Raw genomic sequence first — 26,716 nt, 5'->3', positions numbered from 1 at the left:
TTGTCTGGCTTTTATAGTAGAAATCAATTTTATCTCAGTCTCTTATAATTCATATATGAATGACATTGTACATTGTATTATTGTTTCTTTAACCTATGTTGTATATTGATGTACTGTACAGTGAAGAGACTATAATAAATAAATAAATTGATAAAAGAAAGAAGCTAACAAATTACCTATCAGGCGGTATAGCACTTTTAATTAAAGATAATATAGCTCAATATATCAGAGTTGATGGCAAAAATGAATGTAATCTAGTAAAATGTTTTACTATATCTAAGGAATTATACGGCTCGTATAATAATTCTAATGACGAAGATTTGAAATGTGGAATTGTATATATACCGCCCGCGGACTCTAAATTTGCAAATAATGATCCATTTTTTGAGATTCAAAACGAAATGTTTAGATATTTCTTAAATAGCAAACTTTATCTGTTGTTTGGAGATTATAATGCACGTTGTGGTAAGCTTGCAGATTATATTAATGTTGACCCATTTATGTCGGATTTGTATGATTTACAAGATCTACAAAACGATAATAGTTGTGTTATGAAAAATTTCTGTTTATATGATATACCTTTGAAAAGAAACAGTGCTGATACTATTGTTAACCATTATGGAAATCAATTGATTGACTTGTGTAAAAATAATAATATGTTTCTATGGAACGGTAGAATTGGAGACGATACTTTAAATCCAAAATTAACGTGTAAGAATTCAAGTACAGTGGATTATTTTTTGTCATCATCTTACGTTTTTAAAAACATCATTTACTTTAAAGTTCATGAGTTTTGTAGTTTGTTTTCTGATGTCACTAGACATTGAGCGCTAGACGCTACAATTAAAACTAAGTCGTGTAGTGCATGCAGCACAGCTGTAAGATGTGAACCTTTAGCGCCAAAAACAAGGTTGTGGGATTGTAAAAAGTCAGAGCTATTTGTTGAAAATCTTGATATTTTAAAAATTTCAGAAATTGAAATGAAGCTTGACCAAATGGTTGCAAATAATACTGTAATACAAAACGAATTAGATGAAATCGTATCGAATATTTCAACATTGTTTAACGAATGCTCAAAAAGTACTTTTGGTGTAATCACGCAGAAAAAAAAGAAAATACGGGGAATGTCAAGAACATTTTTCCATGGTTTGATAGATCGTGTAAAGTCGCGAGAGATAAATATCATAGAACTAGGAAAACTTATAATAAATATAAAACTCCATATTTTAAAGAATTATTAAAGTCTATGAGTAAGCAATACAAAAATACGTTAAGGAATGCGAACAATAGTTTTAATGCAAGCAGGATTGAAAAGTTACGGAAATTAAAATATGCTGACCCAAAACGATATTGGCAGATTATAAATGGAAAAAACCGCTAAACAAGATAACACAGCCCCTCTTCACGAATTTTATAATTATTTCAAAAATTTGAATGAAAATATGGGCCCAAGACGGTGAAAATAATGAGGGAGAAAATCACGTGAATATAAATGATACAATAAATAAGGAAATCAATGGTATAATAACCAAAAAAGAAATTTTAGATGCTGTAAAAACTCTCAAAAGGAATAAGTCCCCAGGGGTAGATGAAATTTTAAATGAACAAATTAAATACTCCATTGGTCCGATGTTAAATATTTACAAGAAATTGTTTAATATTGTTTTAGATAAAGGGGTTATTCCAGAAAGCTGGACTATAGGCCATATAAAACCAATATATAAGAATAAGGGAAATCCAAAATTACCTGAAAATTATCGCCTAATATCACTTTTGAGTTGTCTCGGAAAACTTTTTACATGTATATTTAATCATAGACTAAAGAAATTTGCAGATAGTTCGAACTTGATACATGAAACGCAAGCAGGCTTTCACAAGAAATATTCAACCATTGATAACATTTTTATCCTTAAAGGACTAATTGATATCGTACAGTCAAACAGGAAAAAATTGTTTTGTTGTTTCGTTGATTTCAAACAAGCTTTTGATTCTGTGTGGAGAGTTGGACTCTGGCAAAAAATGAGACAAGAGAACATAAATGGGAAATGTTTTGATGTTATACAAAGTCTTTATAATAACATCAAGTCAAGAGTAATAACCTCTGATGGATGTACACCTTTTTTTGATTGCCTTGTCGGTTTGCGTCAAGGGGAAAAATTGCCACCTTTTTTATTTTCAATTTTCTTGAATGATCTTGAAAGTTTTTTACAAAATAGTGATGCAAATGGAGTTTCTAAAGATATATATATCGGAGGAGCACACGTTTATTTAAAACTTTTTATTCTACTTTACGCTGATGTAGTAATTTTCGGTGAAAGTGAAGAGGATCTTCAAAAAGCCTTAAACAAATTCAAAGAATACTGCGATTATTGGAAGTTAAGCATAAATGTAAACAAAAACTAAAGTCATCGTTTTCAGTAAAGGCCGTTCAAAATGTAACAGATCATTCTCAATTGGAGAAAATGTTTTGGAAATTGTAAATGAATACAAATATCTAGGCATATATGTTAATAAGAGTGGTTCATTTTATAAATCAAAAATAAATATTGCCGAACAAGCAAATAAAGCAATGTTTGCATTACTAAGAAAGATCAAGTCGTTGGCTCTACCATTTGATCTACAAATTGAACTAATTGAAAAGACAATTAAACCAATTTTATTGTACGGAAGTGAAATTTGGGGATTTTTGGGAAAAGTTAATGTTTTAGAGAAAGTCCAGCTTAAATTTTATAAATATATCTTTAACATGAAAAAGTCTACTCCGTCATACATGGTATATGGGAGAAACAGGTGTTTAACCACTCAAAATTGATATTAAAAGTAGAGTTTATAGCTTACTGGGCCAGACTTATTGATAATATAAATAATGAGGACACAACAAAACTTTCATCAAAAGTATTATTGTTTTAAGGGAATTACAATCTAAAAAATAGTGAAGTCACTATGGATAGAAAATGTAAAGCAGTATCTATTTGAGACTGGTTTCTCTGGAATCTGGTATATACAAAGTTTCAACAGTAGTAAATGGCTTATAAAAGCGACGTACCAAAAGCTAAAAGATATGTATATACAAAACTGGAGATCCGAAATCAGCAATACGTCAGATTCAAATGTCTACAAATATATTAAGAGTAACTTCTCAAGAAGTCCATACATAGATAAACTACCTCTTTATTCATCTAAAAAGTTGTGTCTATTTTTAACAAGAAATCATCGGCTTCCGATTGAACTGGGACGATGGCAAAATATACCGGCACATGACCGAAAATGTATTTATTGTAGAGATATAGGAGATGAATATCATTATATTTTTGTTTGTCCAACATTTGAAACCGAAAGGAAAAAGTATATAGATAATTACTGTAGATATAGACCAAGTATGTTTAAATTCATTAATTTGTTAACATATAATAATATGAAGAAACTTGAAAAACTAAGTATTTTCTGTGACAAGATTATGCAATACTTCAAATAAGACTCTTTTTCTCTTCTTTAGAACTTTGATAACCTTTTTACTTAGACCAGTGTGAAATTGTAAACATGTTTTTGTCACTGTAAAATGTTGTACATACTTAAGATGATACATTTATATGTTTCAAGTTTGAAATATGTTTGTACGAATTTATATGCACTTTATATATTATAAATGTATGATATCATACTGCTGATGTTTCCCGCTATAGTGGGACTTATGCATTTATTGTAAATAAAATCTTGAAAATCGTGTAAGCAAATGTGATATCATTTTGTCTGTCCGTCAGTGCTGTTTCCACTACTTATACGTAGCGGTATTGATGTTTTTTTAAGCACAGAGAGGCCGGTAAAGCAACTCTCGCTTATGATGTTACCATCCATCCCATTTTTTAAAAAGCCATAATACACATCCAACTTTTGATTTAATAAAATGAAGGATAAATCGAGGTGTTGAATATCATGTGGAATATGGTTGAATATCAGACAAAATGTAAATACCTTTATTAGACAGGACACCGCAACATTTTGCTACATTTTGAGAGCCATTTATTATCTTCATAAGTGTTATCCTCGTAATGTTTTAGCTCGTTTGTAAATTGTAGACATTTTTGTGAGTCTTTTTTTAAATTGACAGACGTCGCAAAAAAAAGAAGTTAATTGCATTGTTTGATATATTTTTTTAAATGTTGATCTGCTAGTTTGAATGTCAAAAAAGTTATTTTAGTGAATGTTAAAGGCATCCTGCAAAATAACAACTATCTATAATTAGCTCGTAAATCGTTTTGTTTTGGTATTGAACTTAAGTATTAAGTATTTCTTTTTTATTTAGCTTATTCAACTCGGAGATAATTAATGTACAATTATAGCCTAAAGACGAAATCTTTCACCGACAACATATCCTATTTCAACCATAAAAAGAACCTACATTTTTAGGGTCACCGGTGTAAGTTTTAATGAAACATCCTTATGTTAGGTAAAAAAGAAGTCATAAGTCATTTGATGGTACGGGAAATTATATTGTGAAAATAAGCGTTGTTGAAGATGATAATGATATATCCTCTCATTCGTGCCAGTGAACTTAACAACAACAACCAGCAAAAATAGGTAGATTATACTTTTTCAAATTTCTGCATACTTTAACGGATTTCATGATACTTATTGAATATTTCTTAAAGATGTTGAAAAGCTTTACACTCTCACGTGACCAGTAGGTCGAAATAGTATTCCAATCTGGAATACTGCATACTTCCTCTTCACAGTAACTTCGGACAGACTTAAGTTTGGATACAATAATTATAAGAGTAGCTTTACTTGCAAGGCTTGCCCTATTGCCTGGGGTAGGTAAAAGTGGAGTGTGGGCTGGCAAAAAATCATACTAAGTTGACTATTGGGCAAGTCAATGATAAGAAGGATCCCAAGAAATACTCGGGGGGGAAATCATGATGTAGTATACTGTTCTTGTCTCTGGACCCCCGGTAACCAATATACATGTACTATTATGTACTGTAATACCAGAGTATAAGGTAATTGCTGGTAAAAATTATGATTAGTTGTGATAAAGTTACCATTATTACGATTTATTTGTAAATATTTTATATTATAACTATAGCTCTTGAGGGCCATATTGAATATGAAATTTTAACAATGATTTCAGGTAGTCACCATTATTTATTTCTTATTTATTTACTCGAGCAGTGAAACGAATTCAAGAATTCATGAGCACAATCCACGTCTTAAATACAAAAGAAAATATTAAGTTATGATTTTAATTAATCTGTCCTGAGAAAAACAAGAATTTGATAAAAACTTCCAATTGGTATTTATTAATCACATTTGCAATCGTATATTTCAGGGACGAAAGAATTATAATTACGTCGAGAAAAATGCAAGAGCAAACTTTTGAAATCATATCCTGTTTTTAAAGATAAAATATATATATAATCTCCTCTTTGTAAATACCATTATTAGTATTCATATTGATTACCGGACCTCTAGCCAGCCCTGTATAGGTTGTCTAGAGGTCCAGTTATGGAACCCCTAGCAACTGCCTTGTTAATTGGGATACAGCATTGCAATTTCTCTTGAAGATCACCATGTTACATTTGGGCAACCAAAAATTTGTATTTGGGCAAGTATAAATATAGCTGAAGTTGCCCAATGGGCAGTTGCTGTACCTAGTTCAAGTTGAGCCCTGCTTGTTTGGAAAATGTCGGTCTTATTTACATTGCTATTCAGATAAAAAACAAACTAAAGTAATTTCTTTATATATTTGAACTAATGATGTGAAATTAGGGGTGGCAAAACCTTTTTCTTATAAATTAGAAATGTATATAGTATATGTTTTAATTGGTTACAGGTCTGGTTAACGGCCCTCTCTACCACCTAGGTGTCCGGTAATCTGTATTGTCAGTATAGAAATAAAATATAATCATATTTGCAAAGAGGATACTGCAATTTGTTTTCATAACCAAACGACATAATTCACAAATTGTAAAACGTTTGTAAGAGACGTACTGCTTTGTTGTTGTTTTATTAGCTTGTCTGATTTTTGAAAAAATCTACGACTTGATTGTCAGCATCAGCGTAGTTTAGAATTTTTGTTAAGGTCCCCCTTTTCTCAACAACTGTAAGAGCTACAGCTTTGAAACTTTGCACACTTGTTTATCATCATTAGGGGACTATGTTGGCCAAGAAACATAACTCTAATGTACATTTTGTTAGAATTGTGGCCCTTTTGTACAGACAGTTTGAGTTTCTTGGTTAAAATTTTTGTTTAGGGCCATCTTTTCTCAAAAACTATAAGAGCTGCAGCTTTGAAACTTTGCGCACTTGTTTATCATCATAAGGGACTATGCAGGCCAAGAACCATAACTCTAATATGCATTTTGTCATAATTATGGCCCTTTTTGTACTTAAAAAATTTGAGTTTCTTGGTTAAAATTTGTGTTTAGGTCATCTTTTCTCAAAACCTATAAGAGCTACAGCTTTGAAACTTTGCACACTTGTTTATCATCATTAGCAGACTATGTAGGCCAAGAACCATAACTTTAACCTGTAGTTTGTTAGAATAATGGCCCATTTTGTACTTAGAAAATATGAACTATAATTTTTCTTACATATTGTCCAGCACTTGCAGACGAGCGATGGCACGCGTAGGCAGTGCTCTTGTTTATTATTATATATTACAGCTGATTTTTTTTCTTTTGACAAGACTTTTGAAAAACCATTCCCTGCTGTTCTCCCACAGCTATTTCTTATTTAGGCTATGTTGTTATGATTATTTTCGACATTGATATATGTCAGGTTTTTGGGGTTTCCGGGAGAGGTTGGCACAGGTTACCATTTTCAATTTTTGGGCCATGTGTATGGTACATAAAGGCTTAATTCCTATATTTAATCAGAAGTTCTATTCAGTATATGTACATTAGGCCCTAATTTGCTATATCACTATACACTTCTTTTGTATAGCTAATGTTACATTGTTAAAAAATTTCCATAAATAAATAAATAAATTTTGATATGATTTTATTTGAATTGACCAATCCAGTTGTGATGGGAAGCTATAGCCGTGCCAAGAGCTGTGTAATTACCGAAAGAATACCTCTCTTACATGCCCCAAATAATTGCCAGATCTATAATCCAGACAGGGCAAGCTGGCTTAATTTTGTAACCTGTTCTTCTGGAGTGTGCTTGATTGTTTTGTCAAAACATTAGACCAGAATAGATTCTTCTTAAAATATTTAAGTTTTCCAGTTGCTGAACGTACAACATTCTGATTCAATAATAATGTACTTAAATAATCTTTTTTTCAAACAGGTTTTTTAAACTTTGCTTTTTTTCTTTATTGACAAGTCACAATTATTGTTTTGGCACAGTATTTTCTGATGCATATGGCAGATTGGATTTGTATGTGTTCTAACTAATATTTTGATGGAATTGTCAGAAATGAATTCCTGTACAGTCTACAATGTTCTTGGAGCTCATTCTGTTTTAAATTATTTCCAGCTGAGCGCATTCCTATATTACCTCACATATGACCATGTTTTTATTTTCATATTTCAGTTACTTGCTATAATCACATTTAAAGAATGGGAAAAATCAGCAAGATTCTTGTGTGTGGACATGCAGGTGTTGGTAAAACTGCCATTATTGAGCAACTGATGTATGACAATCATAAAGTTGGAACTGTAAGATATAATTATTGTTTTTAATTCATTTTTAGCTCGACTATTCAAACAATGCCCCTTTTTCGACTTAGCAGTTTTTGGTTAAGTTTTTGTATGTAAGCTGGTATCTCAGTATCCACTAATGGGAATGGATTGAAACTTAACACACTTGTTCACTGTCATGATCTGACATGCACTATGCAGGTCCCATGACTCTACTTTGCATTTTTAGCTCGACTATTCATAGAATAGTAGAGCTATTGGACTCGCCCATGCGTCGGCGTCCGCATCCGCGTCCGCGTCCCGATTTGGTTAAGTTTTTGTATGTAAGCTGGTATCTCAGCAACCACTTGTGGGAATGGATTGAAACTTCACACACTTATTCACTGTGATAAACTGACTTACATTGCACAGGTTCCATAACTCTGTTTTGCTTTTTTACAAAATTATGCCCCTTTTTGACTTAGAAATTTTTGGTTAAGGTTTTGTATGTAAGCTGGTATCTCAGTAACCACTTGTGGGAATGGATTGAAACTTCACACACTTATTTACTGTGATAAACTGACTTACATTGCACAGGTTCCATAACTCTATTTTGCTTTTTTACAAAATTATGCCCCTTTTTCGACTTAGAATTTTTTGGTTAAGGTTTTGTATGTAAGCTGGTATCTCAGTATTCACTAATGGGAATGGATTGAAACTTCACACACTTTTTCACTGTCATGATCTGACATGCACAAAGCAGGTCCCATAACTTTATTTTGCTTTTTTACAAAATTATGCCCCTTTTTCAACATAGAAATTTTTGGTTAAGTTTTTGTATGTAAGCTGGTATCTCAGTATCCACTAATGGGAAAGGATTGAAACTTCACACACTAGTTCACTGTCATGATATGACATGCAGTGCAAAGGGTCAATAACTCAACTTTGCATTTTACAAAATTATGCCCCTTTTTCAACTTAGGAGTTTTTGGGTTAAATTCTTACATGTAAGCTGGTATCTCAGTACCCACTAATGGGAATGGATTGAAACTTCATACACTCACAGTCCACTGTCATGAGCTGATAAGCACTATGCAGGTTCCATAACCCTATTTTACTTTTTTACTGAATTATGCCCCTTTTTCGACTTTCTTATTCATTCAAGCGACAAGGCTGTTAAATAGTCGAGCGTTGCTGTCCTCCGACAGCTCTTGTTTTCAAAATTATTCCCCTTTTTCGACTAAGCAGTTTTTGGTTAAATTTTGTGTATGTAAGCTGATATCTCAGTATCCACTAATGGGAAAGGATTGAAACTTCACACACGTATTCACTGTCATGATATGACGTGCAGTGCAAAGGTTCAGTAACTCTACTTTGCATTTTTAGCTCGACTATTCATAGAATAGTAGAGCTATTGGACTCGCCCATGCGTCCGCGTCCGCGTCCCGATTTGGTCAAGTTTTTAGCTCCACTGTTTGGAGAAAAGGGGGTTGACTACTCGACCCGGCGTCAGCATTGGTGTGACCCTTCTTGGTTAAAGTTTTTCGGCAACCTTTGTTTTTCTGTCATATCTTTGTTACTATTGCTTATATCTTACTGTTACTTCACATAAACATTGTCCAGTATACAAACAATATATGTATAGGGGCTGAGCCCATTATACCCCAGGTCAAGGTCACCAGGCTGTTATGCTTAGGTTATTTTTAAGGTTAAAGTTTTTCGGCAACCTTTGTTTTTCTGTCATATCTTTGTTGCTATTGCTTATATCTTACTGTAACTTCACATAAACATTGTCCAGTATACAAACATAGTATGTTTAAGGGCTGAGCCCATTATACCCAAGGTCAAGGTCACCAAGGTCTTATACTTATTTTTAAAGGTCCATTACTAAGGGAAAGTGAGTTGGCATTTTTTTTCATAGCCAGTGCATAGACTTCTGCAAGACACTAAATATTAAATGAAGATTGGCAGGTCAAAATTTACAGAAGATCTTTGGAACTCAAAGAAATGTATGTGTATTATGTTGAAATTTCAATGAATCGACAGAATGACCCCCCAGGTCTTTTTAACTTTCTTCATACTTCATAGAAAAATAATTGTACATATACTGCGATTTATTTCGAATTTCTACATACCAACTTTCATTTTCCAATAAAATGAAATAGTTTCTGTGCTTTTTAAAAGAAATTAAAATGTTCACTTTCCTTAGTATTGGACCTTTAACAATTATGATATGCATTTTGTCAAGATAACGGCCCTTTTTGAACTTAGAAAATATGATTTGCTAGGTAAAAATTTATTTAAGCCCACTTTTTCTGAAAAGCTGCTAGTAGGACAGCTTTGAAACTTTCCACACTTATTCATTATCGTTATTTGACTGTGTTGGCCATGGATCATGATTCTGATATGCATCTTGTCAGAATTATGACCCTTTTAGTAATTAGAAAATTCTGTGATTTATGCTATTTTTTGTTTTTGTTTAGGTCATCCTTTTCTCAAAAGCTACAAGAGGTACAGTCTTGAAACTATGTACACTTGTTTATCATCATTCATTGTCAATATAGGCCAAGAACCATGACTCTGTCCAATAACTACTTGAATACTTTAATGAACCGGATCTTTCATACGGAATATCTAGAATTCCTACTTATGCTTCTAGAAATATGTACCATTGTTAAATTCGTCCTTTATGGATCCTACCGCTTTATTCTTTTTTCTCCATTTTTGTTTTTGTTTTCATCTATCCTATCCCCTTAATAAGACCACTAGAAGAATGCTGATTGTTGCTGATTTCAGAATCATGTCCCGAAAATTTTATAAATCTTGTTCGTGTCCTGGTCTGCGATGGGTTTCGAGGTGCCGCTCTGTCTCTGTTCTCCTTATGACCCTTAGTGAACGTATTACGTAAGTCTTAAATTGGAGACAGGGAGGTGCGTAGCGAGGATGAATCTTCTTTCTCCGACTGGATCTACTTGCTGCATAGCCAAATTATACTTGTTTCCTGCACATTGCTATAGATTTGTCTCATTTGTCCCTGCTGTTTCATTACTATTATCTGGAGACGTGCATCCTAACCAGGTCCTTCAAATGATTCCTCCGGCGAATCATCGGTTTTCAGTGATACTGTTCTGAATCTATAATATCCTGAATAGTGGTCTAAGTATTATGCATGTGAACATTCAAAGTCTCCGGCCAAAACTAGATATTCTTGAAGCAGAGGCACAACAATATGACATTCTTATCTTCTCAGAAACCTGGTTGGCACATGATGTTAAAGACGAATCTCTCAAGATATCTAATTTCAACCTGCCTTTCCGATGCGATCGAGTTGGAAGACTTGGCGGTGGTGTTTGTATTTATCTTCGTGATAATATACATGAAAAAATAAGAAATGACCTTTCCTTACCAGGTCTTGAGGCACTATGGGTTGAATGCGTCTACCAAAATAAGTCCTTACTACTTGGCGGGTTCTACCGCCCTCCCGATGCAAATAATCACTATTGGTCTTTAATAGAAGAGAGCATCGATAGAGCACACAATACAAATATTCAAAACATCATAATTGCAGGCGATTTCAGTTATAATATGAGAGGCCCCAACGCAAATAAAATGAACAACCTGATTAGTTCATACAACTTTATTCAAACTATTGACGAACCTACCCATTTTACAGAAAGTTCCAGTACTCTTATTGACATTTTTATCATTAAAAACCAAAACAGTGTTCTAACCAGTTTTGTAACTGATCCGTTTATCCCTGATCTAACTAGATATCACTGCCCAATAGTCCTTGTCTTGAAAATGAGAAAACCAATAACGCAGTGCTATAAAAGACACATATGGAAGTACGATCAAGGAGATTATGACACCTATCAAAAACACACTTGGCTCGACAAATTGGCAAGAAATTCTATCTAATGAAGCCCTTGACTTAGTAGCATCTAAATATACAACCACATCAACGAAGCAGCTAAAATTTCAATTCCAAAAAAGACCGTTACGATTCGTCCTAACGATGTTCCCTGGTTTAACTCTAATATTCGAAAACTTATCCGTCGAAGAAACCGAATTTACAATACAGCAAAATCGCGAAATACCGACTATCATTGGGAAAAATTCCGCCGAATGAGAAACGAAGTAATAAAAGAAATTAAAAAGGCAAAAACCCAATACCAAAATTCTATAATTGAGAAAATAAATACAAATGCACTTACTTCAAAAAATTGGTTCAAATTAGCTAAAACTGTTCTCAAACTTGAAAAATCTAATGAAACAATTCCACATTGAAAAATGGTGACACTATAGCAATACTAACCTAGAAAAAGCAAAACTTTCTGAATGTCTTCTTCAGTAAACAGTCCTCCATTAACGATACAAACAAAGAACTACCAAACTTACACTTCACAGCAGAATCCGTCCTTACCAGCATTAATATACTTCCTCAGGATGTAGCAGATGCCATATCAAACACTGATCCTTCCAACTGTACCATAGAAGAAAAAAGAAATATTGAATCCGTACAAATTGAGGCAGCGCGAATTGTAACGGGTGCAACAAAATTATGTAATATAGAAAAACTTTATATTGAACTCAAATGGGAAAAATTAGCCGACAGAAGAAAAAAACATAAACTGACAACCTTTTACAAAATGAATCACAATATCGCCCCAGATTACTTTATCTCAACTCATTCCAGGTCAAACACAATCAGATTAATCTCCGTAACATCAATAATACCCTCAAATTAATACACGTACTCAGTTGTATAAAGACTTCCTTTTTACCTTCTGTTTTTACGTGACTGGAATTCTCTTTCCTGAATCAACTAAACTAGCCCCATCTCTGTCTGCTTTCAAAAACAAACTCAACACAAACTGCCAAAAAACCCCACTCTTACTATTATCATGGTACAAGAATGAACAAGTACTTCACACAAGACTACGGCTAGGATGTAGTTCTTTAAATCATGACCTTTTTCGAAAATCAATTACTGAATCACCCTATTGCTTTTGTGGTGAAATCGAAACTGTAAATCACTTTCTTCTCGCATGTCAAAAATATTCTGCTCAAAGACAAAGATTCTTTTCAACTTTGCCTTGTCCTGTAACGTACAAAACTTGATATATGGGTCGGAAAATCTTTCTACTGATCAAATGCTCTTGTCTTTTCAACAGTACAGAAATACATCCTTGCTACTGGGCGATTCACATCGTAGTCTGATCCACGAACTCAAAAACTTACTTGTATGTTGTCTTCTGAAGACGAGTAGCACTCAGCATTCAATATCTTTGAAGTATTAATTTTATCCTACAATTCTTTTGTCCCTCTTCTTTGATGGTCTATTATTTTATTTTTTTATATTTTAAATATTTTTTTTTCTTCTCTACTCTCCAAATATGTTTGCTTAAGTAGTCGTACACTAAACATCGCAAGACAAACTTTCAGGAGCTGTATTAATATAAGCCTCTACAGGCTTGTTTACATATCCTTAGACTAGAAAGCTATGTTCATGTTATTATTTATTGCTATATAAAACTGTTTGACTTTGTGTATAATTTATAATGAAAATAAATATTGTTTAAACTAAGGTTAAAGTTTTTTGGCAACCTTTGTTTTTCTGTAACATCTTTGTTGCTATTGCTTATATCTTACTGTAACTTCACATAAACATTGTCCAGTATACAAACAATGTATGTGTAGGGGCTGAGCCCATTATACCCAAGGTCAAGGTCACCAATGTCTTATAATTATTTTCTTGTTAAATTTTTTCAAGAGCTTCGTTTATAGACATATCTTTGGTACTTTAAAATATAATGACTTGAAATTAAAAATATTTGTTTATAATCATCTGCATGTGTGGCTACATACATGTACCCCATAACTCTAATTGTGTTTTTGACAGAATTATGCCCCTTTTGTACTTAAACTTTTTTGCAATCTTCGCTTTCTGGATATAACTTTAATGCAATATAAGATAAAGACTTGAAACTTAAGTGTATCTTTATCATCATCATCTGCATGTGTGGTAACAATCCCCATAACTCTGATTTGTATTTTTGATCGAATTATGCCCCTTTTACACTTAAATTTTTTACAAACTTCCTTTTCTGAACAGTTACTTTGGTACTATATAAGATAATGACTTGAAACTCAAAATATATCTTTATCATCATCATCTGCATGTGTTGTAACAATCCTAATAACTCAGATTTGTGTATTTGATGGAATTATGCCCCTTGGTGTATCTTCCTTTTGAAGTAGAGGTCTCTTATTCAGACATATATTCATTTTACTGTCAAATCGAATAGTAGAGCACGCTGTCTTACGGACAGCTCTAGTTATATGTAAGCTGGTATCTCAGCAACCACTTGTGGGAATGGATTGAAACTTCACACACTTATTACTGTGATAAACTGACTTACATTGCACAGGTTCCATAACTCTATATTGCTTTTTTACAAATTTTGCCCCTTTTTTGACTTAGAAATTTTTGGTTAAAGTTTTGTATGTAAGCTGGTATCTCATTAACCACTTGTGGGAATGGATTGAAACTTCACAAACTTATTTACTGTGATAAACTGACTTACATTGCACAGGTTCCATAACTCTTTTTGCTTTTTTACAAAATTATGCCCCTTCTTCGACTTAGAATTTTTTGGTTAAGGTTTTGTATGTAAACTGGTATCTCAGTACTGAGACACTAATTGGAATGGATTGAAACTTCACACACTTGTTCACTGTCATGATCTGACATGCACAAAGCAGGTCCCATAACTTTTTGCTTCTTTACAAAATTATGCCCCTTTTTCAACATAGACATTTTTGGTAAAGTTTTTGTATGTAAGCTGGTATCTCAGTATCCACTAATGGGAAAGGATTGAAACTTCACACACTTGTTCACTGTCATGATATGACTTGCAGTGCAAAGGGTCAATAACTCAACTTTGCATTTTACAAAATTATGCCCCTTTTTCAACTTAGGAGTTTTGGGTTAAATTCTTATATGTAAGTTGGTATCTCAGTACCCACTAATGGGAATGGATTGAAACTTCACACACGTGTCCACTGTCATGAGCTGATAAGCACTATGCAGGTTCCATAACCCTATTTTGCTTTTTTACTAAATTATGCCCCTTTTTCAACTCGTATTCATTCAGTCGACAAGGCTGTTGAATAGTCGAGCGTTGCTGTCCTCTGACAGCTCTTGTTTTCAAAATTATGCCCCTTTTACAACTTAGCAGTTTTTGTTTAAATTCTTATATGTAAGCTGGTATCTCAGTACCCACTAATGGGAAGGGATTGAAACTTCACACACTTGTCCGTTGTCTTGAGCTGATGAGCATTGTGCAGGTTCGATAACCCTGTTTCCCACTTTTACGAAATTATGCCCTGTTTTCGACTTTTGTATTCATTCAATTGACAAGGCTGTTGAATAGTCGAGCGTTGCTGTTGTACGACAGCTCTTGTTATATTATTATGTCTGTTTGGCTACAAAATATTTCCAAGAATACTCAGATACCTGTGTGTCACTATGGTGTTTTGCATGTAAACATTACAAGTGATACACAAAAAGCTTCCTTTGCTTCACTTTATAACAGTCCTTTGTGAGATAACAACTGCTGATACATAGTATATTTCCAGAATTACAATAACAACCAATTAGTTACCAGGTTAACTGATTTTCCTTCATTTCGTAGAAGCCTCTGCCACCGAACGGTTGAGGTCACTGACTTTGAATCACCTGTGTGGGTTGTACAGTTGTCCAGCTGGCTTGCAAAAGATTGGTGGTTCTACACAGGTGTCTGTCCATGCCTGTAATAATGCCAGGATGGGTACCTGGTGGTCTTCCTCAACCATCATATGCTTGAAAGTCCCCATCTGACTGTACTAACTTGTAGACAAGTGTTATTAAAACCAACTAAACAAAAACGTAATTTCATAGTCAGATATTTTTAAATAAGACTGTTTCATATATAAGTAATGAATTTAGATATGTTAGCTTATCTACTCATTTTCCATAATTAATTTGTGTGTCCAGTTACTTTATTATTACAATGCCTTTGGTATATTTTCCAACTACCTGTAATATTTTTTTAATTTTTAATACCATATATCATTTCAGCCTATGCATTCTACAATAGAGGATATATACACTGCAATGATAGAGACAGATAGAGGGGTAAAGGAGAAAGTCAGGATTTTTGATACAGGAGGACTGGTAAGATAAAAAAAAATTATAGGGTAAACTGTACACTCTTGACTGGCTTGCTGATCAGTACTCTAAACTGTTACCAGGAGGTCAAAAGGACAGTTTGTTAGTAAAATTCTTTCAATAATGGTATTATTACGTGACATCAAAAATAAACTTTTGAGTTTTTAGTCCCATCTTTTGAATTAAGCCCTGCAAACATGTTGATCTATAGACCAGTCTACATGGTCTATTAACCAGCAAGTTGTGTAGGGAGTCATTCAATAAGAGGTTTTATAGGATATATTTAGTTAGATTATAACTTCTCCATATTGATCCTGTACTAAATTCTTCTCAATAAGTAACTGATAACTTTCTCATGTGGTTAATATACTGAATTTTCCACAAGTTACTGGCAACTTCTTCATATCAGTTTGGATCCTTTACTAAATTCCAAGTAACTGATAACTTTCACATATGGATCCTGTACTAAATTCTTCTTTGCAGGTAACTAGTAAATTCCCTACATGAATCAGGAATCACATTCATCTGCCCAGTTGTGTGATTTTGTAATATTTTGGGTGTCTTTTTAGCTCACCTGAGCAATGCTCAGGTGAGTTTTTGTGATCGCTCAATGTCCGGCGTCTGTCTGTTGTCTGTCGTCTGTCTGTCGTCTGTCAACATTTATTTTGTGTATGCGATAGAGGCTGTATTTTTCAACTGATCTTCATGAAAATTGGTCAGAATGATTACCTTGATGAAATCTAGGCCGAGTTCAAAAATGGGTCATCTGGGGTCAAAAACTAGGTCACTAGGTCAAATCAAAGAAAAACCTTGTGTATGCAATAGAGACTGTTTTTTTCAGTTAATCTTCATGAAATTTGGTCAGAATGATAACCTTGATGAAATCTAAGCCGAGTTCGAAAATGGGTCATCTGGGGTCAAAAACTAGGTCATTAGGTCAAATCAAAGAAAAACCTTGTGTATGCAATAGAGGCTGTATTTTTCAATTAATCTTCATGAATTTTGGTCAGAATGATTGCCTTGATGAAATCTAGGTCAAGTTCAAATATGGGTCATCTTGGGTCAAAAAGTAGGTCACTAGGTCAAATAAAAAAAAACCCTTGTGTATGCGATAGAGGCTGTATTTTTCAATTAATCTTCATGATTTTTGGCCAGAATGATTACCCTGATGAAATCTAGGCCGAGTTTGAAAATGGGTCATCTTGGGTCAAAAACTAGGTCACTAGGTCAAATCAAAGAAAAACCTTGTGTATGCAATAGAGGCTGTACTTTTCAATTAATCTTCATGAATTTTAGTCAGAATGATTGCCTTGATGAAATCTAGGCCGAGTTCGAAAATGGGTCATCTCGGGTCAAAAACTAGGTCACTAGGTCAAATCAAAGAAAAACCTTGTGTATGCGATAGAGGCTGTATTTTTCATTTAATCTTCATGAATATTGGTCAGAATGATAACTTTGATGAAATCTAGGCCGAGTTCGAAAATGGGTCATCTCGGGTCAAAAACTAGGTCACTAGGTCAAATCAAAGAAAAACCTTGTGTATGCGATAGAGGTGGTATTTTTCAGTTAATCTTCATGAATATTGGTCAGAATGATAACCTTGATGAAATCTAAGCCGAGTTTGAAAATGGGTCATCTCGGGTCAAAAACTAGGTCACTAGGTCAAATCAAAGAAAAACCTTGTGTATGCAATAGAGGCTGTATTTTTCAATTCTTCTTCATGAATATTGGTCAGAATGATAACCTTGATGAAATCTAGGCCGAGTTCGAATATGGGTCATCTGGGGTCAAAAACTAGGTCACTAGGTCAAATCAAAGGAAAAGCTTGAATATGCGATAGAGGCTGTATTTTTCAATTGATCTTCCTGAAATTAAGTCAACATGATAACCTTAATGAAGTCTAGGCTGAATTTGAAAATGGGTCATCTTGGGTCAAAAACTAGGTCACTAGGTCAAATCAAAGAAAAACCTTGTGTATGCGATAGAGGCTGTATTTTTCAATTGATCTTCATGAGATTTGGTCAGAATGATAGCCTTGATGAAATCTAGGTCAAGTTCGATTATGGGTCATCTGGGTTCAAAAACTAGGTCACTAGGTCAAATCAAAGAAAATACTTACTAAATAAATATTTTTTTCCTTGAAATCACTAGGTCAAACATGTTTACTCTGTTTAAAATGTTGTGTTATTGTGTGTTTCTCAGGTGAGCGACCTAGGGCCATCTTGGCCCTCTTGTTTTCAGGATGGCACAAAGACGGAAATGCCAAAACACTTTTTCACTTTTCCTGATGTAAGTAGGTTCTTATTTACTATGTCATGAATTGTTATATATATTAACCCTTACCTTGCTAAATTTCTAAAATGGACTGGTTCATTATTCAATTTGGGCAGCACCACATTATTCAAAGGGGTGTTCACTGAAAATTTACTGACTGAATAGCGAACAGCACAGACCATGATCCATGCAGGCTGATCTTGGTCTGCACTGGTTGCAAAGGCAAAATCACTTGCCACCAGCAGGCTAAAGGTTAAACAGATAGAATCTTGTAACTTGTGAAACCCATGTCAGTTGCTCAAAGCATGCACAATAACTGGATATTAGAATGCTGTGCCAATGACTGTAAGTTATGTTTAGGTACATGTATATAATTCAGTAAACAGCTGTGACATGCCTGAAGTGGTTATTTTCTTTCCTTAAACTATATCAGCACTTCGTACATGCCCTAATGCCAATAAAGATTTAGTTGTGCCAATAACCAATTATTGCACTCCATTTCACTTTATAGCATTATGTGTACACCAAGTGCGTCTCTGAATGTATTGAACTGATAAATTCAAAAAGTCAATTAAATATGTTGCTTTTATGACAATGTTTATTTATGAATTTTTTTAGGGCTTTGTTCTGGTGTATGATGTGACAAACTGGGAGTCGTTCCAGAAACTGGACAGGCTCAAGAAGGATATAGATAAAAACAGGGATAAGAAAGAGGTGAGTTTTCAGTTTGAATGTTAGTGTATGTTTATTGTTTGTCTTCAGTGACATCAATACATTATATATATGCATGAGTTCCAGTGTAATTTAAAGTGGCATGTTTATAGATTTACTTGGATATATTTAAAGTCTTGAACATGCTCTAATTGGCTGGAACTTTATGATGTCATTACATAAGTCCATAGCTGCAGTTTGGCACAAAAATGTTTTTCTAATAAACCATATCTGCAAATTTTCCTGCTAATTTCTGCCTATTTTTAGTTTCAGTGGGTGGTTGCATTATTTCATTACAGCAGTTTGAGTAAGGTGAAAATTGCTTATCTGATTCACTTGCAGGATTTTTCACTCTGAATGGTGCACTTAACTGGACTTAGATTTAATGTTTTCAGTTATCATTGGTTTTAAGCAACTTGAAAAGCCACCATGATGTATTCAGCCATAATGTTTTATCATAATATTAACAAAGAAATTAATAGGAACTGCAATTTTTGAGGTTGGGAGAAGATTTGTGTACAGTCTAGCAAGATTCAAAACCCTGTAAGTGCATTTAAGTCATACAAGAAAAAGTTAATGATGTGATGCTCTGTTGGATATAAAATTTGCTTTAAAACTGTTTCAAAAACCATTGTTCCAAAAGACTCACTCTTGCTTCATAGGAGTAAATACATTTTCATCCTCTTTTGAAATAGTGCCATTTTTGCAGTTTCTGGGTTTTGGATGACACTGTCAACTTGAAAGTAAAAAGGAATAGTAAAGTGATTCATTGCACTTCTATGCAGTGTTTATTGATACGTTTCTATAGTCTGTAAAATGTGAAGGAAAGCTATCTTCTTTGTTAGTGACACACTAAAATGTAATATTGAATAGAAGGAATTGGGCTGTTCTGTGATAAATGGTGAATTATCTTCCGAGAAAACATCAGTTTGTATATGTCACTTAGAGTTATATATGTATCTTAGAATTAGGGATTTATTTGATAATCTGGTTTCCGTGTGTCATTTTGTATTCATGGGGTATTTATTTTTGCAAATTTTGTGGCTGCGTAAGTTCATGAAATAAAAAGCAGTGAATAAATAAAATTTTCATTCATTTTACAATGTATCTTCGAAAGTTCATAAATTCATAACCCAGTGAAAAATTCACTTTAGTCAGAAGCATAAAATTTCATACCCACAATATTTAATATTACCCAGTATATTGTCATTCATTTTATGTTCAAAAATAGAAATCTATGAATTCACATCTCAATGAAATATCCGTTTTGGTCAAAACCATAAATTTCATGCCCACAAATAAAAAATATTACACAGTAATTGGTACCAAAAATGATGATTGGGACTTATCTGTGTTAATGTGTTCTAGGTCCATATCATTGCTATTGGAAACAACAAGAGTGAGAACCAGGAAGACAGACAGGTCGACTTTAACACAGCACAGACATGGGCCACAAAGGAAAAAGGTATGGTATATTTTATGTGAGAGCTTGCTTAGTTGTCTCAATAGGGAGAGTGCAAGGCTACAAACTTCTAAGTCAGAGCTAGATATGTCACAGTTTGTCTCTACCTGTTGATTCTTGTGGAGAAGTTGTCAGTGATTATTACTTTTAATTGAAGTAAAGAATTTTTTTCTTCAGTTTTTGAGAGTGATCATTGAAATGTTGAAACTGTCCTTTTAGTTTAAGTTGTCACATGCAGTACATAACTATATATTTTTCAGATTTATATTGAATTTGTTAAATTTCTGGATGAAGTATAAACAGATCTAGGGTCGTCTGTGGTCAAGTTTTTAAGATGGCCATTTTGGAATCACTTGCCCTTCACCATTGTGGTTTCAAAACCTCACTTCTGGTGTAGAATTCTTACATACGAGGAAACATTCAGCTGGCTTATTGGCATTTGATGGTTCTACCAAAGTGCCCGTCTATGCCTAAAAAATGCACGGAGGGGTACATGGAATTTTCCTCCAACATCAAAAGCTGGAAAAGTGATCAAATGATCTAAATTTTAAATCCAACAAAAAAAAACAATAAGAAATGATATGTATGTCAGAACACATTTGATAGGCAAAACTACTGAAAGAGCTTAATATTGTGAAATGCATATACAATTTGTTCTTTACAGTACGTTTATGGGAAGCCAATGTGCCAAACCGCCAGTCCCTTGTTGAACCTTTTGTCTGGTTGACATCTAGAATTACACAGCCACAAAGTAAGTGTGTCTGTAATGTTACATTATTTCAGGTTTGTCTATATAAATATTATGCTCTATTAGGCTTTCCAGACATATATCATTTACATGTACATAAAAGGTAAGCAAAGGCGTTACTTTTAAACAGCAAGTGTACTCTCAAGTAGACATCGGCAATATATGACCATTTTGTGTCGATTGGCCGTAAAACCCAACTCACTCACTCACTCAAGTAGACAAGCATGTGAATAAATCAGTATAAAAATCTGTTGTGATAGTAATTTTGTTTTTCCATTATTTTTAACTGTCACTTCTATGTTCTAGGTAAATCAGGTTTCTTGCCAGGTAGAAAAGCAAAGGGAACTAGTAGCACCACCAATATGGACTGAAGTTACAGTTAGATGGAATTTCTTTGTGATAAGAGACTGAACTTACGTTACCAGTAGCAAAACAATATGATTGTGCATAAGGAACCAGATTAGTTACAGAGATAGGGATAAACTTTGGAACTATGTGCAATACCATTCTGGACTGAAGGTCGATGTGATTAGAGACTAAACTTAAGAGTACCAACTATGTTGCCAATCCGTACTGAATATAGGGAACTAGTCTGTATTCAGACCCTATGTTTTGCTTACAGAAGATAACTCCTGAAGCTATTTGTATGTGTATAATTGTGAAATCAATGAGGACTGTGCTTACAGAAACAGCTTATTTACCAATATGGAGATAGATTTTGGAATCAGTAGAACCAGTACTAACACCAACAGTCTCTTGACTATTACTAATATATTTTTGATTTAGGGGACCAGCATTTCCTTCAAGTGGAATGAATAAGGGAACCAGTAACATTACCAATGTTTTTAGCTCATCTGATTTTTTGAAAAAAAAAGATGAGTTATTGTCATCACTTGATCGGTGTCGGCGTTGCCTGGTTAAGTTTTATGTTTAGGTCAGCTTTTCTCCTAAACTATCAAAGGTATTGCTTTGAAACTTGGAACACTTGTTCACCATCAATAGCTGACACTGTACAGCAAGATACATAACTCCATCCTGCTTTTTGCAAGATTTATGGCCCCTTTTGTACTTAGAAAATATCAGATTTCTTGGTTAAGTTTTATGTTTAGGTCAACTTTTCTACTAAACTATCAAAGCTATTGCTTTGAAACTTGCAACACTTGTTCACCATCATCAGCTGACCCTGTACATCAAGAAACGTAACTCCATCCTGCTTTTTGCAAGAATTATTGCCCCTTTTGGACTTAGAAAATATCAGATTTCTTGGTTAAGTTTTATGTTTCGGTCAACGTTTTCTTTTAAACTATCAAAGCTATTGCTTTGAAACTTGCAACACTTATTCACCACCATATGCTGACCCTGTACATCAAAAAAACATAACTCCATCCTGCTTTTTGCAATAATTATTGCCCCTTTTGGACTTAGAAAATCAGTTTTCTTGGTTGAGTATTATGTTTAAGTCAGCTTTTCTCATAAACTATCAAAGCTATTGCTTTAAAACTTGCAACAGTTTTTCACCATCATAAGCGGATGCTGTATTTTAAGAAACATAACTCTATCCTGCTTTTTGCAAGAATGAAGGCCCTTTTTAGACTTAGAAAATCATGGGTAGTACAATATTTCTATTATACAAAAAATCAGATGAGCGTCAGCACCCGAAAGGCGGTGCTCTTGTTTTATTTAAGGAACCAGTTGTATTTTAGTGAAATTTAGGTATCTAGTAACAGTAACAGTATTAACTGAATCTGGGGAACCATCTGTGTTCTTGAAGTGCAATGAATTTAGGGAAACCAAAGCAGTATCAAAACCAATTTCGCGTCAGTTTGTAGTCCAATCTGTGACTTCTGACCATGACCAAATAATTTCGATAATTACATACACATGTCAGTATTTTTCCATATTGACATGGAAGTTCAGATTTCATACCAGCTGAGTGACGTCATTTGACACCATTTTAGTGTGCATGATCATGTTACAAAGTTGATTAACAGTAATATTTTCAAATTTACTGAGGTTTAAGAACATTAAAAATTATATAATATATAACATGAGTATGAGTGGATGTGTATGTAATAAGAAGATTATAAGATTTGTATTGAGAAATATGCACTCATTCTTCTGCAATATTTTCACCACAGTGGTCATGCTTGTTTCTTGATACAAAGTTAATTTCTTATAACTTTTGACAGGAATGTCATTCAATATTTATGCTTCCTTTTAGCTATGAATTATTGAAATGAATGAAATTAATAATTGTTAAGTCCCTAGAGCTGCAAATGTTTAATATTATGTATGTTTAATTGCGTATTACTGTTAGTTGTTTCATTATATTTTTATCAAATATGTAATTGGCACAACTTGTTAGCAAAAGTGAAATGTCTTTTTAGAAATATTCTCTAGCTTTAGAACATATGGCATAATTTAATGATATTATATTACCAAAGATTTTTTTTCTTGCTCAAGTACTCATATTAATTTCTGAGCAGTTCCCACGTTGTTTTTCTCTTTAAGGTGGTTGGTCATATTTCGGTCATGTAATGGATTTGTTCAGACTTTAAAATCTGATCAGATACACTTATTTATGTTCACATTGTGTGTAATACATGTTAGATTTCCACTTATGGTATTAAAATTTTATTTTCATATCATGGTTACCATGATGGATTTGTTTACGCATAAGTGTAAATTTGATAAACATACTTTTCAAGAGGAATGTTATTAACATAAGATCAGTTTTGTTACTTTGTCATTTTTTTCCCCATTTAAAGCTACATATTTAGCTAAAATTCAATAGAAATGCAAGTTTGTAAAATTATCATTATCTCCCTTTGCCTATTGGAAATTCATTCATTGAAAAAGCTACACTCAGTTTTAATCTTGCCTTTTATTTTAAATTGTTCAGATATGCTGACAATTATCAAATGCAAATGTAAAACTAGGAATTGTTTTGAAACTTTAAGAAATACTCAGCTTTTTAAATACTTCCAGATTAAAGAAGGGTTATTACAAAATCTTCTAAAACAGAATGAAAATAGGGATCTAACTCCTTGTAATAGGTCTTATAGGAAAGCGAATTTTTTCATAAGATGTTACTTAAATCTGACTGACCACCTTTAAAGTTATGGTTTTATTGTTGTTAGAGTTCATGTCCTTTAAAGGTAATCTGTGCAATACCTTTGGTCAGGCTTCGAGGTTATAAAACTGTGGTTTTGGAACCAGTCTGGAAATGCAGAATTACTCTTGGGCAGTTTAAATACTGCTCTCAGGAAACAGCCAATCAGATGCCGGAGTTTTTAGACTGGTTTACAATGAATGTTTTATAACCTTTGGTCTGGTTTGTTTTTATATCATTAGTTAATTGGGGACATTAAAAAAAGTTTCAATGCAGGGTCTGTAAATTTTAATTAACAATGAAACTTATTCATGTTAGGTAGTTCTGCAGATTTAATTATCTGAAAGTAAAGGCATAATGTCTTTTATCTGGATAGCATAGAATAAAACCTGCATCTGTGATAAAGAAATGAAAAGCATCCCATGTATGAATATATATAATGTAAAATTAATTGTGATTAACTTTTGATGAATAAGAGAGCCTCACAAATGATGTCAGCATGTTGCTAACCTTGATCATTCATGCCTATTGAAAATGTTACCACTTGCATAAGAATCATCCCATTAGAAAAGATTGTCAACTCTTGTGTATAAATCAGATATCACCGTACAAAATTTATATCAGGCAGTACAACTATATCTTAAACCTGTTTATTTATTACATCATTTGACTACAAGGGAGGAATTCATATAACTTATTAATAAGTAAATTAATTAAGATCAGTAATTGGTTTGAAACCAGTATGGAAATGCAGTTCTGTCATTGGTCAGTTTTCATTTTTTGCTCAGGAATGAGCAGTCATATGTTAGACTTTCCAGACAGAAAAGATAGAACAAAGTACTAAAATCTTGGTACACCGCAGTCATATTTTTCTCTAAGGACTCGTGCACCGCTGTTCCGATGCAAAAGTTACTTCCTCAGCATTGAAACGTTTTTAATTCCTGTCGTATATGCATGTACTTACTAGTTTAATTTCTTATTAAAAGTTTGTTTTATATCATTGTTATCTTTAGTCTTTTTATTAGAAAATGTCATATACAAGATCTGTAGCAATTAAAAAGAATAAAAATATATATTTAAAGTTTCTTCAGTATATTTGTTTATCAAATAGGTCCAGCTGATTTCCTCATTTGAGGAAGAAGGGGTATACTATTTTGATTATATCATTAATGAGCCGTGCCATGAGAAAACCAACATAGTGGCTTTGCAACCAGCATGGATCCAGACCAGCCTGCACATCCGCGCAGTCTGGTCAGGACCCATGCTGTTCGATAATGGTTTCTCTAATAGCATTAGCCTATGAAAGCGAACAGCATGAATCTTGACCAGACTGGGCGGATGGGCAGGCTGGTCTGGATCCATGCTGGTCGCAAACCCACTATGTTGGTTTTCTCATGGCACGGCTCATATCATTTGATCTATCTGTCAGCTGATCTGTTTCCTGTTGATAACTAGAGAAGCAGTGACCTACATTATTGTGTACGTTTTTTTTGTGAAAACAAAAAGGGGGTATCAGTTCTGCAAATGTTTGTAAAATACATGCGCCCCCATGATAGCCGGTCGAAGGTAACGTCAGGTGTAGTTTTCACTATTTTCAGCATCAGCTATGCTATTAAATTGATCTTTAACTGTATTACCCTTAAATCGATAGTGGTTATCTCGTGATCACAGGCATTCCTGCTATGCAGCTCGGTTGTCCAAGTGTTCTCCAATTTTAGATCCTGATGTATTTTAGACTAGTGTGCCCTCTATTCATAAAACAATAAGATTCATCTTCTAACCTTAGCCATTGTGCTAGAAGTCCTAGGGTTATAGCTCAAGCATTTTTCAGCTATTGATAAAAAACATCTTAAATTCAAAGTCACTGTCAACTTGACCTTTGACATACTAAACCCAAAAAGCGGAGGCCATCGGCTGACCACAGGTAGTCACTCTGGAGTTTAACAGTCCTAGGACAGAGCCCCCTCTAGATATTGAATGAAACCCGCTTTCAGTCTCTAGGTCTATGTATACCACAAAATTTACATTTATATTTCTGTACTAAGATTTTATGTTCTGAGTGGAATTAGCGAAAAAGAAGTTTTCTTACCGAGGTCGAGTTAATCAGCAGCCACCTCACAGACTTGCCAGAATCTAGTCGCTCAACTTTTGAGAAAATGGGGATGTGCATTTTCAGTCTCGCAGATGGGGATTCGGGGAAGTTAAAAATAAAGCAGAAATTTCATCTTCACGATCAATGTAGAGTGTAAGTAGATTTTTGCTGGTTATCTGTGTAGACCAAATCTATCCAGTTGGTTTCTGCATGTGGAACAGCAGATTGACGCCGTTAAATGACAAAAACCTCAAAGTAATTAAGAACCACAAGAAACAATGACACTAATTTATGTAGACCTAATAAGTACTGAATTACCAAACGCAATAAAAGCGGCTGCAGATATGGAAAATCATCTAGTACAGTCAAACCTTCACTAAAGACCGCCTCGGAATAAAGATCACTACTATAAAACCTGCATAAAAAGGTCACTGTCTGTCTTTAAGTTTAACCATAACGTAAATTTGACTGTATTTAGAGACC

General features: G+C 33.8%; 1 protein-coding gene across 3 annotated transcripts; it reads left to right on the top strand.

Moving 5' to 3' along the window:
* Positions 1–4,520: 4,520 nt before the first annotated feature.
* LOC123548401 (NF-kappa-B inhibitor-interacting Ras-like protein 1) lies at positions 4,521–25,226 on the top strand. 3 transcript variants are annotated; one of them, XM_045335615.2, is made up of 8 exons: positions 4,521–4,578; positions 7,537–7,661; positions 15,745–15,840; positions 18,076–18,123; positions 18,727–18,822; positions 20,188–20,284; positions 20,946–21,032; positions 21,336–25,226. In XM_045335615.2, the coding sequence occupies exons 2-8, from the start codon at positions 7,563–7,565 to the stop codon at positions 21,398–21,400; spliced, it is 588 nt and encodes a 195-aa protein (XP_045191550.1). In that variant the 5' UTR covers positions 4,521–4,578; positions 7,537–7,562; the 3' UTR covers positions 21,401–25,226. The 3 variants fall into 3 exon arrangements, with proteins under 3 accessions (XP_045191550.1, XP_053402447.1, XP_053402448.1); XM_053546472.1 differs by having other exon boundaries at positions 18,037–18,123; XM_053546473.1 differs by lacking the exon at positions 4,521–4,578 and adding an exon at positions 4,676–4,811 and having other exon boundaries at positions 18,037–18,123.
* Positions 25,227–26,716: the final 1,490 nt, after the last annotated feature.

Source organism: Mercenaria mercenaria, chromosome 6 (genome assembly GCF_021730395.1).
Source record: "Mercenaria mercenaria strain notata chromosome 6, MADL_Memer_1, whole genome shotgun sequence".
Classification (NCBI taxonomy): domain Eukaryota; kingdom Metazoa; phylum Mollusca; class Bivalvia; order Venerida; family Veneridae; genus Mercenaria; species Mercenaria mercenaria.
The sequence above is the reverse complement of the archived record's forward strand: the minus strand, read 5'-3'. Positions and strand labels throughout refer to the sequence as shown.